Source organism: Symphalangus syndactylus, chromosome 2 (genome assembly GCF_028878055.3).
Source record: "Symphalangus syndactylus isolate Jambi chromosome 2, NHGRI_mSymSyn1-v2.1_pri, whole genome shotgun sequence".
NCBI classification, from domain to species: domain Eukaryota; kingdom Metazoa; phylum Chordata; class Mammalia; order Primates; family Hylobatidae; genus Symphalangus; species Symphalangus syndactylus.
In genome coordinates, this window is record NC_072424.2 from 121,243,392 (window position 1) to 121,256,565 (window position 13,174).

The 13,174-nt window shown below is 35.7% G+C and overlaps 1 protein-coding gene across 2 annotated transcripts in view; it reads left to right on the plus strand.

The window, feature by feature from the left end:
• The window catches only part of PEX3 (peroxisomal biogenesis factor 3), a 39,009-nt gene that overhangs the window by 15,030 nt on the left and 10,805 nt on the right, over positions 1 to 13,174 (plus strand). For both annotated transcript variants that reach the window (XM_055266098.2, XM_055266106.2), the window contains exons 4-10: positions 2,141 to 2,184; positions 4,975 to 5,099; positions 5,397 to 5,463; positions 5,571 to 5,625; positions 6,173 to 6,341; positions 8,497 to 8,567; positions 12,797 to 12,919. In XM_055266098.2, the coding sequence (XP_055122073.1) occupies positions 2,141 to 2,184; positions 4,975 to 5,099; positions 5,397 to 5,463; positions 5,571 to 5,625; positions 6,173 to 6,341; positions 8,497 to 8,567; positions 12,797 to 12,919 (654 nt within the window). The remainder of the gene's footprint in view (positions 1 to 2,140; positions 2,185 to 4,974; positions 5,100 to 5,396; positions 5,464 to 5,570; positions 5,626 to 6,172; positions 6,342 to 8,496; positions 8,568 to 12,796; positions 12,920 to 13,174) is intronic.

Sequence of the window (13,174 nt, forward strand, 5' to 3'; positions counted from 1 at the left end):
ATTTTCTATATCTGTGGTTTTTTTTATTTCATGTTTTCTAGTAATTTATTTTTATTGTATTTAACAAAAGTGCTGGTCTGTGACAGATTGGAAAGGAAAAAGAAAAAAAACTGATCCTTCCACTAGTGGTTTGAAAAGCACTAAACTACCTCCACATAGTACATCCATACAATGGTGTACTATACTTTGGTTAGAAAAGTGGCTACCATCTGTATACAATTGTCCCATCCACCTTATCCATGGTTTCACTTTCCAAGGTTTCAGTTAGCCATGACAACCATGGTCTAAAAATATCAAATGGAAAATTCCAGAAATAAACAATTCCTAAGCTTTCAGTTGTGTGCCATTGTGAACAACATGATGAAATCTCCCTTTGTCCAGCGGATCCATGCTGTAGATGCTATCTACCTGTTAGTCACTTAGTAGCCATCAGATTGGATGTTGAGGTATCACAGTGCTTTGTGTTTAAGGAACCTTTATTTTACTTAATAATGGCCCCAAAGTGCCAGAGTAATGATGGTGGCATATTACGGTTGTGCTATTTTATTGTGAGTTATTGTTGTTAATTTTTTACACTGCCTAGTTTATAAATTAAACTTTATCATAGGTACATATGTATAGGATAAAACATAGTATATGTAGGGGTTGGTACTATCTTCAGTTTCAGGCATCTACTGAGGGTCTTCGAATGTATCCCCCAAGGATAAGAAGGGACTACTGTAGTACTATGGAGTGATTTCCACAAGATATATTGCTATATTTTTAAAAAGGTAAAAATGTGTATAATATTTTTCACTTATCTAAGGGGGCAGATATAAATGTATATATACATATTCGCTTATATAAAGCAAAAAAAAGCATTTTTTAAGTCGTCACCTATGAAGAAGGGAGAAAATGAAGAGGGATAGGAACAGACTTTTTTGAATATACCATATTACATAAATTTGATTTGGGAACCATATAAATATTTAATATTATAAAACTATAGTGTTTAAAAAATAATGTCCAAAAATATATAGTACCATAAATCAAATTAACTGACATGTGATTCTAGTTGGTAGTATAACTACAAAGACAGAAACTGTGCTAAATTACTTTGAAACAGAAATTTCACTGTATATCCTTAGTAGGATATATACTCTTCACACACAAAGAATTGGAAAAACAGAAACCTTAAACTCTTTTACACTGAGACTGTTGTGTGTAGAGTGAGGGATAAAGCAAATTAGTAATTATGTTGGTTTCACCTATTTTTAATGTAGACAAAAAGAAACACGGATGTAAGATCAATGAGATTAAGTTAAAAACCTTTTGACTAATTTTAGACTAATTTTCTAAATTTTGACTAATTTAGAAATATCAGTATGAATTCATGATGTATATTACCTTTTTGATTATATGCACAAATAAACAAATAAACATTTATTAGCTTAGTTCACTGGAAAAATCTTAGAAATAATGACCTACCCAGTAGCAACAAACATTCTTCATCAAAGGTTTTGGTCTCTACCATTTCCTGCTATGAGAAAACAGGACCCAGTGAAATTGGTGATATCAAGTCTGCAGCAAGAATTAAATGAGATGAACCCAGAACAAATTTTCATGTCAGAAACTGTAGATGCTATAAAAGACTAATAAAAGATTATACAAATCAAAAGGATTCAGGAGGCAATGTGAATAGTCTTCCAGAAGTGAAAGATAGGCAATTTGAACATCGATAGAGATAATAACTACAGTGGATTGATACACATGAAATATATGTGTAAATTCATGTGTTTATGATTGTAAAACAAAAAAACACTTCATATTTACCTTTGAAGGATTATAGGACCTACTTCATTATTTCTAAAACAGCAAGTTAGGGAAAAGAAAGAAATATTTCCTCTGCGTTTCCTATATGATTTTGTAATCTATACATAACACTCAAGGAGAAAAAGATTGTAAGAATATATACCAGTGAAAGTGGTTGTTATTGATTACTGGAATTAAAATTTTTTTTACTATATTTTGTGGGCTTGCTTTTCTGCAGTTATGCTGTGTTGCTTTTATTTTTTTAAGTAAATATAGATCTATAAAATTCAGACTTTTCTATTAGATTATCTAGATTATTATTTTCATATTTTTTTGTTTTGTTCTTTAGGCCTTCAAACAAGCTAGAAATATGGGAGGATCTGAAGATAATAAGTAAGCCTGCATATTCTGTGTGACAGCACATCCTTAAAATATTTATAAAGGGAAATGTTTGCATTCTATTAAGATGACTCTTCTTTACCTGCCTTTTAGAATTGTTGTTAGTATTAAATAACATAGTACAGGTAAAGCAAGTAGATCAATGTCTGGTCATAGAAAGCATTCAGTAAATGTTCGTGGTAATTCTATTGTTATTATGATGATGATGGTAGGTAAAATTGTCCTAGACTACATATGCCTTTATTAGGTACTGACATCTCTAATGTACTTTAAAGGAAATTTTTATTCCAATCCAGATCATAAATTTACTTTGATACTGTATTGTAAACTTTTGTTAGTGATAAAAAATTGAAACAAAAAGCTAAACTAGGGCCTACATATCTGCTTGTCTCAGAACTGTTATCCTGTTTTCCCATCCATTCAGCTAATCCTTGTCAACAGAATGATGCTTAAGCCTTGCCTATTTGTTTTTGTTGTTGTTGTTGTTTTCATTTTTATTATATTTTAAGTTCTAGGGTACATGTGCACAACCTGCAGGTTTGTTACATATGTATACATGTGCCATGTTGGTGTGCTGCACCCATTAACTCATCATTTACATTAGATATATCTCCTAATGCTATCCCTCCCCTCTCCCCCCACTCCACGACAGGCCCCGGTGTCGACAGGCCCCAGTGTGTGATGTTCCCCACCCTGTGTTCAAGTGTTCTCATTGTTCAGTTCCCACCTATGAGTGAGAACATGTGGTGTTTGGTTTTCTGTCCTTGCAATAGTTTGCTCAGAATGATGGTTTCCAGCTTCATCCATGTCCCTACAAAAGGACATGAACTCGTCCTTTTTTGTGGCTGCATAGTATTCCATGGTGTATATGTGCCACATTTTCTTAATCCAGTCTATCATTGATGGACATTTGGGTTGGTTCCAAGTCTTTGCTATTGTGAATAGTGCTGCAGTAAACATACATGTGCATGTGTCTTTATAGCAGCATGATTTATAATCCTTTAGGTATATACACACTAATGGGATGGCTGGGTCAAATGGTATTTCTAGTTCTAGATCTTTGAGGTATCACCACACTGTCTTCCACAATGGTTGAACTAGTTTGCAGTTCCACCAACAGTGTAAAAGTGTTCCTATTTCTCCACATCTTCTCCAGCACCTGTTGTTTCCTTTTTAATGATCGCCATTCTAACTGGTGTGAAATGGTATCTCATTGTGGTTTTGATTTGCATTTCTCTGATGGCCAGTGATGATGAGCATTTTTTCATGTGTCTGTTGGCTGCATAAATGTCTGCTTTTGAGAAGTGTCTGTTCATATCCTTTGCCCACTTTTTGATGGGGTTGTTTGATTTTTTCTTGTAAATTTGTTTAAGTTCTTTGTAGATTCTGGATGTTAGCCCTTTGTCAGATGGGTAGATTGTAAAAATTTTCTCCCATTCTGTAGGTTGCCTGTTCACTCTGATGGTAGTTACTTTTGCTGTGCAGAAGCTCTTTAGTTTAATTAGTTGCCATTTGTCCATTTTGGCTTTTGTTGCCATTGCTTTTGGTGTTTTAGTCATGAAGTCCTTGCCCATACCTATGTTTTGAATGGTATTGCCTAGGTTTTCTTCTGGGGTTTTTATGGTTTTAGGTCTAACATTTAAATCTTTAATCCATCTTGAATTAATTTTTGTATAAGGTGTAAGAAAGGGATCCAGTTTCAGCTAAGCCTTGCCTATTTGAAAACAAACCTCTCTAGTTCCCTGTATTTCCTTTCAGCTTTTATACTTCCTTTTATGGGGGGTGAGGGGAGATGGAGTCTTGCTCTGTTGCCGGGCTGGAGTACAGTGGTGCAATCTTGGCTCACTGCAACCTCTGCCTCCCGGGTTCAAGCGATTCTCTTGCCTTAGCCTCCCGAGTAGCTGGCACTACAGGTGCGTGATGACATGCCCAGCTAATTTTTGTATTTTTAGTAGAGACAGGGTTTTACCATGTTGGCCAGGATGGTCTCAATCTCTTGACGTTGTGATCCGCCCACCTCGGCCTCCCAAAGTGCTGGGGTTACAGGCATGAGCCACCGTGCCTGGCCTATGCTTTCTTATAATCCTTATGACCAAGATTTCTACATTCTCTTTCTTCTCTTCACTCCCACTCATGCTTTGATGCCCTACAGCCCTGCAGCCTGGCTTCCACACCTGTGTCTTCACCCAAGCAGGTCTCTCAAGTGTCAGTAACAACTTCTGTGTTGCCAAATCTACTGGACATTTTCCTCCTGCTAGGACTCTCGGCAGCAGTCAACACCTTCACTCTCTCCTCTGTTTTGAACACCCTGTCCTAAGCTACTGGGAAGCCTGTCTTACCAAGTTTCCCCAGTCTTTCTGTACCTTCCTATAGTCCTTAAACAGGCTCATCCTCCTCCGGCTGCCATTGAAGGCTAGAGTTCTTCCACACTCAGCCATCTTCTCTTACTTGAAAATAGCTCCACTGACAACTAAGAGTTCTGAAGCTACAATTCTTTGTGCTCCCCAGACTTTACCTTGTTTTCCCTTCTAAGCTAATAGTATATACCTCTTTCACCTAATATATTTCATTGGTTATTGTTTCAATTAAGGGATCATACCTAATTTTTATTAAACAATTGTGAGGAGAGACCGAAATATTTTGAATTGATATATTTTTATACTAGAAACAGTTGTAAATACGTTTTTAAAAGTCATCTTATGAAAAAATAACCATAGGGATGGTTCATGATTTTACACATTTGTATTAATCACAGTACCAAATGGTTTTCTTTTCTTTGTGAAGGTTTCACAAGAAGTATTGTGGCTGTATACAGTACCTGTATGCTGGTTGTTCTTTTGCGGGTCCAGCTAAACATAATTGGTGGATATATTTACCTGGATAATGCAGCAGTTGGTAAAAATGGCACTGTAAGTTTAATAGACTTAAATAGACATTGTTCTTTCCCTCAAGAGTTTCAAAGTTTAACTTATTTATCCTGATAACAATTTCTATGAAATAAATATTATTATATTTCATGTGATTGTGAACTTTTAGTATTATGAATAATTTTTATATGTTGAAACTAGAATTTTTGGTATGTTAAAAAATATTACTTTTCCCATCATTTCAGATATTGAAAAATCTCAGCCAAAGTTATATTGAAAACATTACTTATTTACCAGTTTAAAACTTGGATAATTGAACTGTATTTCTGTTCTGTACAGACAATTCTTGCTCCCCCAGATGTCCAACAGCAGTATTTATCAAGTATTCAGCACCTACTTGGAGATGGTAAGATTCTTATTTGTGACTTTTATACTAATTTTAATTCATTTATTTTTATTATTGAGGAATTTTTAAACTAAGCAAGGCTTTTAGGTTTGTTTTTTCTTTAATAGGCCTAACAGAATTGATCACTGTCATTAAACAAGCTGTGCAGAAGATTTTAGGAAGGTAAGGCATTTTTCTTTGACTTTTTTGACTTCTTGATTCTAATGAATGAAAGAAAATTAGAATTGTTCTAGTGAAACCAGTGACTTGACAAATGGTGATTTGTGAAACTCTTTGTAATCTAATCAGATACCATCCTAGGATATTGCACTGTGGGATCCATTTTCTTTATCATTTTTTTATACAGAGGGGAAAGTTTTAATATTTCATTGTTAATTGATTGATTTCATACAAATCAGAAATATCTGGGTCATGAGATAAAAGACCTACTTTAAAATCTGCCTCTGAGGCATTTACCTCCCATTTATACTAGTAATATCTATAATTACAGTAGGAATTCTCTTATGGAATCCAGAGAAATACTTTTCTTGGCTCTGTAGTAATGGCCCTTAACTGGTGGCTGATTTCTTAATCCATTCTATTCCAGTCAGCAGTTACAGGTGTAAGCAGAAGAAACAGGATTTTAGATAGTAGCCTGTTAAGAAAAGAGTGTATATAGGATGTGTTATATAGTTTCGATTTATCCCAATTCCCTTTTCTCTGTTTCTAGTGTTTCTCTTAAACATTCTTTGTCCCTTTTGGACTTGGAGCAAAAACTAAAAGAAATCAGAAATCTCGTTGAGCAGCATAAGTCTTCTTCTTGGATTAATAAAGATGGATCCAAACCTTTATTATGCCATTATATGATGCCAGATGAAGAAACTCCATTAGCAGTGCAGGTGCTTAATTCATAACCATTTAACCAAACCAGTTACTCTATACTTTTAAAATTTTACTCTCTTGAAATTTTGATTTCTGAGTCTCTTGAAAGGTAAGTGATTGAAAAGTATATATTTCAATAATTGAAGTAAAACCCCATTAATTTAGAAAACAAACAGCCATTATGAGTGATTTCTAGTAAGAAGCACTTAACAATTTTAGACATTCAGTACATTTTTATTATCAGGTATGTGACAGTAGACACTGTGATGTATTCTGGGGATGTAAAATGAGTAAGACATGTTCATTACACCTGGGGAACTGAAGATACAAATTCAGTTGGTGGGCTGCAGCATATTTTTGTATCAGATCAAGTAGCAGAACATAGAGCTGAAGGTCAGGGCAAGATTATAAAGAGCTTTGTATGCCAAGATAAGGAGTCTGAACTCCAATTTGTAGACAAAGAAAGGTAGATGTTAACCAGTCCAATAACACAATCACCTTTGCTTTTTAAAAAAGTTAATGATGAAAGTACAAAAATGGACTGCGGAGGTTATAGTCATCCACTTGAGAGACAAGGTCTAATCCAAAAATTATCAACTATAGTGTTGCTAAACACTGGTGTGTCCTGGGTAGTTGTTACATAAGTTATTCATTGATTAAGAATAATAAAAATGCCAGATTGCAGGTTATGGCTCATTTCCTAAATTAGTAGTTTTTCATTTGTCTGCTGGTTTGCACCCATTCTTTGTAACTAGGAGAGCAGCTCTTACTTGACAACTGGAAAAGCCTTAGAACAGAGAGGCCCTCTATGCCATACCTCAGCAGGAGGCCCTATTAGAACAGAATGCCTTGTTTTCATTGCCTGCAGGATTTCCCATTGCCAGAGACAAAGATGAACCTGTTTGGGTGCTGAGAGATCCTACGTTCATGAGTAGGCCAAAAAAAAAGTTGCATCCCATTTAAGGAAACCCTGTAACTTGAAAGATAGAGACTAAACTGATCAAACATGCAGGTGGAACAGAATTAATGAAACAGGAGACAACTTACAAAATAGAATCTCAAGGAGACACAATAAGAGTATTAAGAAATCTTTTTAGGACTCTAAAGTAATTTACAGTTTTCGAAATTCAAAACGGGACCAAAAAGAAAACAAAAGAACAGATGAAGAGAGAAATGATGGACCAGATCTTACTGAACTGAATTAAAACCTGAAATTTAAGATTGAAAGGACACATAGAGTCTCAGACTAGATTGATGAAAAAAGACACACACATATCCTGATAAAATCTCTTACTGATAAAAGAAAAATACATAGGAGGTTGATGGGGAGGATCACTTGAGTCCAGGAGTTCAGGACCAGCCTGGGCAACATAGCAAGATCCTGTCTCTAAAAATTAAAATTAAAAGAATCAGTCAGGTGGGCATAGTGGTGCACGGCTATAGTCCCAGCTATTCAGGAGGCTGAGGAGGGAGGATTTTTTAAGCTCAGGAGTTTGAGTCCGTGGTGTGCTATGGTTGCACCATTGCACTCCAGACTGGGCAACACCGATCTGTCTCTTAAAAAAAAAAAAATGCTTTGGGAGGCCAACGCAAGAGGATAGCTTGAGGCCAGGAATTTGAGACCAGCCTGGGAAACATAACAAGACCCTACCCCTACAAAAAAAATGAAAAATTAGTATGGTGGCCCATGCCTGTAGTCCTGACTACTACTTAGGAAGCTGAGGCAGGAGGATCACTTGAGCCCAGGAGTTTGAGGTTGCCTAAGCTATGATCATGCCACTGCACTCCAGCCTGGATGACAGAGTGAGACCCTTTCTCAAAAAAAAATAATAATAATAATAAAATTAAATTAAAAAAAAAATCCAGACCTCTGCAAACTCAAAACCTATTTCTTCTTTGTTGAACTATACTAGAAATCTATCCAAGAAGGGTCAGATAAACAGAGCTCTTACTAAGTGTAATTTTACTTTTACTCATGTCTTAAATTCTACTTATTTGTGCACGTAAACTATTACAGGTTTTTATTTTGGGGGGGGGAGGTCTAACTTTTTTATTGTTGTTAGAACATAGATTTTTAGATTTCCTGAACTCTTTATTTATGAATGTGATTAGTTTCATCATAACCCTGTGCTAATGTTTGAAAACCTTAAGTGTGACATTTTAATTCTATAGGCCTGTGGACTTTCTCCTCGAGACATTACCACTATTAAACTTCTCAATGAAACTAGAGACATGTTGGAAAGGTATGTATCTTCATGTAACAGGAAAAATATGTGTGTATGTTGAATGTACTTGAGACTATTTTTTAGTTTTTCTTGAAAAACATGGTCAGTGTAATATTATATTAAAATTAAATTTTCAACTCTTCCCCAGCCTTTAGAGAAGATTTCCTACTCAAACTGGAGGGAAGCAGGGATTTCTTAGGGTAACTCAGCTACTAACTCTACTATCTGAATTCATCGAGTTCTAGTCTTTTGTTTTTCCTCAGTAGGATTGTCCACTTTTTTCTTATTCAGATTTCCACCCCATCATTTCGTGAAGCTCTGGAGAAGGTCATCCGTGATATTTTGCTATATCCAATGAACATGTAATGTTCATCTTACTTGACCTTTCTCTGATATTTGACACTGCCTTTCTTGAAATTCTTTGCTCACATGACTTTCATGACAGTATAATCTATATTTTTCTCCCACCTCTCAGATCATTTCTTAGATTTTTCTATCTCTGTCTTTCCTTTAAATATCAGTGTTTCCAACCTGGTGCAGTGGCTCATGCCTGTAATCCCAGCACTTTGGGTGGCCGAGGCGGGTAGATTGCTTGAGCCTAGGAGTTCAAGACCAGCCTGGATAACATGGCAAAAACCCCATCTTAAACAAAAGAAAAAAAATTAGCCAGGCATGGTGGTGCACACCTGTGGTCCCAGTTACTCGGGAGGCTCAGGTGGAAGGATCACCTGAGCCCTGGAAGGTTGAGGCTATGGTGAGCCTTGATTGCACCACTCTACTCCAGCCTGGGCAACAGAGTAAGATCCTGTCTCAAACAAACAAAACAAAACAAAAAAAGCCATCAGTGTTTCCCAGGTATTTGTTCTTTCTTCATTGGCAACTGCCTCCCAGGCAATGTTTTATACTCCCATTACTTTACTATGCTAGTAGTTAAAGCCAAATGTATAGCCCTAGTCCTCCACCCTCAGGAGCTTGTCTGGATTGAAATTTCTATATTTCATAGATGGAAATAATTTGTTCATTCACTTAATTCATTTATCTCGTTGAATTATTCATCAACTATGTATTGGCTGTCTGTGGTATATTAGGTACTGTTCTAAATGCTAGGTCTTCATCCCTACTGGAATGTGTATGTTAGTGGGAGAGAAAAATAATTAACTAATAAATTTGATGTAATGTCAAGTATGTATAACTTTGTTGATGAAACACAAAGCAGATTAAGGGGTTAGAGAGTGACCAGGGATGCTGTTTGTAATAGGCTGGTCAGAAAAGACCTCTTTGAGGAGATGTCATTTGAGCAGAGACCTGAATATACTGTGGAAGTGAACCTTATAACCCGGAAGAATACAGTTCAAGGCAGAAGAACAGTTGCAGTGATCCTAATGCTTGGCCTGTTCAAGGAATAGCAAGGAGGCCATTGGTTGGCTGGCTGGAGCACAGTGAATGAGAAAAGCAATAGGGAAGTGAGACTGGAGAGATAGATGGAAACTCCAGAGTATGTTGAACCTTGTAGTCCATGATAAGAAATTTGTTTTTTATTCTTAATGTATGGGAAGCCATTGGAGAATTTTAAGCAGGGCAGTGACATCATCTGTGTTTATAAAAGATCTCATTGATCTATGGTAAGCTGACTATAAAGAGGTAAGAATAGAAGGAGGGAACCAGTTTCAAGAGTGAAGTAGTCTAATCAAGAGACAGTTGCAGTTTGAACTGGGTTGGTAGCAGTGGTGGCAATAACAAGTGGCTAAATAATAGATTTATTTTTAAGGTTGAACCAGTAGTACTTGTGGAATTATTTAGTGTGGGTTATGAAAGAGGAGGCAAGGATGACTCCTAGGTATTGGGGCTGAGCATTTGAGGAAATAGGAACTGTCATTTACATTTTGGCAGTGTTAAGCATATCTAAGTGGATATGCCTATTGGCAATTGAATATGCAAGTCTGGAATTCAAGAGTTAGTTTACAAATATAACGTTGGGAGTCATCACTTTGTATATGGTATTTAAAGACATGGGAATAAGAACACATAGAGACTAGAAGACAACTGAGTCATAGAGCACTCCAACATTTAGAGTTTGGGATCGGGGGAAGAGCCAGCAAAGGAGACTGAGCAGGAGCTGCCAGCGAAAGAAAAGAAACACTAAAAGAATGATGGATTTTGGAAGCAAATTGAAGAAATGTTTCAAGGAGACTGTAATTAATTGGGTCTAATGCTCCTGAAAGGCCAACGGAGATAAAGACAGAGAAATAACATTAGATGGAGTTGTTGATTGATCTTGTTGAGAAGTTTCAGAGGAGCAGTGGAGATAAGCTAATTCAAAAGAATTAGAGTTTAGCAGAGACCAAGCACAGACAACTGTTGCAACATTTTGCTTTGAGAGATTCTGAGAAATAGACAGTATTTAAGGGGAATATGGGAGCCAGGAGATTTTGACTTTAACTTTTTTTTATATACACCTTTCTACTAAACTCCATGAGATGAGTAATTTTTGGCTGTTTAGTTCACCAATGTATCTTCAGCTCTTAGAACAGTGCCTTGCATGTAGTAGATGCTCAGTAAGTATTTACTGAATTGATAGAGGGAAAAATGGATGTAGAAAAGCATGGTTAATTTTAAGAACAAAGTACTTTGAATAGGAGAAAGGAATGAGATTCAATACACAGTAAAATAGTTTAGGAGTCAGGTAGGGATGGCTGAGGATAGGTCAGATACATGTAAGTGGGTAGATGAGTGGGACAAGTATGTAGAAGTTCTCTTTGCGTCTATTTTTATGTGTGTGAAATAGGAAGCAAGCTCACCTATTTCTCATTTCTTTCATTGGCCTAAATGAATTCAATTCAATAATAAGATTAAAAATTAACATTTTTGAGTGCTTATGCAGCAAGCACTGTTCTATACTGCTTTATCTATCTTAACTCATTTAAACCTTACAGTAACCCTAGGAGGTAGGTATTATGATGATCTTTTCTTCAGTTTCCATTTCTTCAACTTTCATCCCCTTAATCATTTTTCTTCTTGGAACCTTACCATATTACCTTTAAAAGAACAAAGTTCAGCCCAAATTACCGTGCAACCCAGCAATTCCACTCCTAGGTATCTACCCAAAAGAATGAAAACAACTCTAGACAAAAACTTGTTCAGATTTTTCATAACAGCATTATTCACAATAGCCAAAAAGTGGAAACAATCCAGATTTCTATTAACTAACAAAAGGATAAAATCTGGTGTATTCATATAATGGAGCCCTATGTAGCAAAAAAGGGGAGCAAGCCATTGATACATGCTACAGCATAGAAGAACCTTGAAAACATTATGCTAAGTGAAAGAAGCCAGACACAAAAGACCACATATGTATGACTGTTTCTATGAAATGTCCAGAAAACTGTATAGACCAAAAGTAGATTAAGGGTTACCTGGGGCTAAGAGTGAGATGAGAATTGGCTGGAAATGGGCCTAGTGGGTGACGAAAATGTTCTAAAATTGGATTGTAGCGATAGTTGCACAACTATGCAAATTTACTCAAAATCATTGACTTGTACATTTAAAATGGGTGAATTTTATGCCTTCTAAGTCCTACTTCAATAAAGCCATTAAAATGCTTTTAAAAAGAGAGACAACTAAGGAGAAAAGGTAGATAGAAAGATACGCACATACACATGCACACTCTAATCAAGAAATTTGAACATAACTAGATATTTTCTAGCTTTCGTAGCATCTTTATATATTATTCTTTATATTAAAGAGTTTTGTGAGGAACTAAGAGAGTATAATTAAGATCAAAAAACCCTGGTCTCATATTTGAGCTCCCCGATTTACTAATCACATGCCTTTAGTCAAGTTTCTTCATCCCTCAAGTATCAGTTCCTCATCTGTACACAGTAATATTTTCTGTCTCACTGAAATGTCATGCTAGAGGATGTAAAGCCAACCAATCTATGACTATAAGGAAATTTAAGAGTTTCCTCAAAATTAGTAGTACTACTATTGATATTTTTTTAAAAATTCATTGTACAAAGTGCTGACTAGTATAAAAAATCTGAAGTGGATGAATATTCTCATTATGTTGTGCTAAATAAGCTCATTTTTTAATACTTACTTTTTAAAGATTGACTCCTTGATATATTTTTACAGTATTAGATTATGACTAGAAATGTTGGTGGCTTTCAAAGGTAACCACATTATTACTGAATTTGTTTTCTCTTCCATTCAGAATCTAAAAAGTAACTTATACTTCTTACTTTATATAGCCCAGATTTTAGTACAGTTTTGAATACCTGTTTAAACCGAGGTTTTAGTAGACTTCTAGACAATATGGCTGAGTTCTTTCGACCTACTGAACAGGACCTGCAACATGGTAACTCTATGAATAGGTAAGATGACATATAAAAATGTTATACTAATGAATGCTCTAAAAAAATGGTGCTTTGCTTGTCTTTTTGTTCCAGGTAACAACAACAAACCTAGTAAATTTGAGCGCCTCATTTTTTAACAAATTAAACTCTGTTAAACCAACAACTTCTTCACTAGCAGAAGCTCCTTCTTGGTTTCAGTATTAAAACTTGCAGTCTTCCAAAAACTTTGCCACTATATTGAAGTACTTTAGTTGTGATTACCTTTCTGTAAGT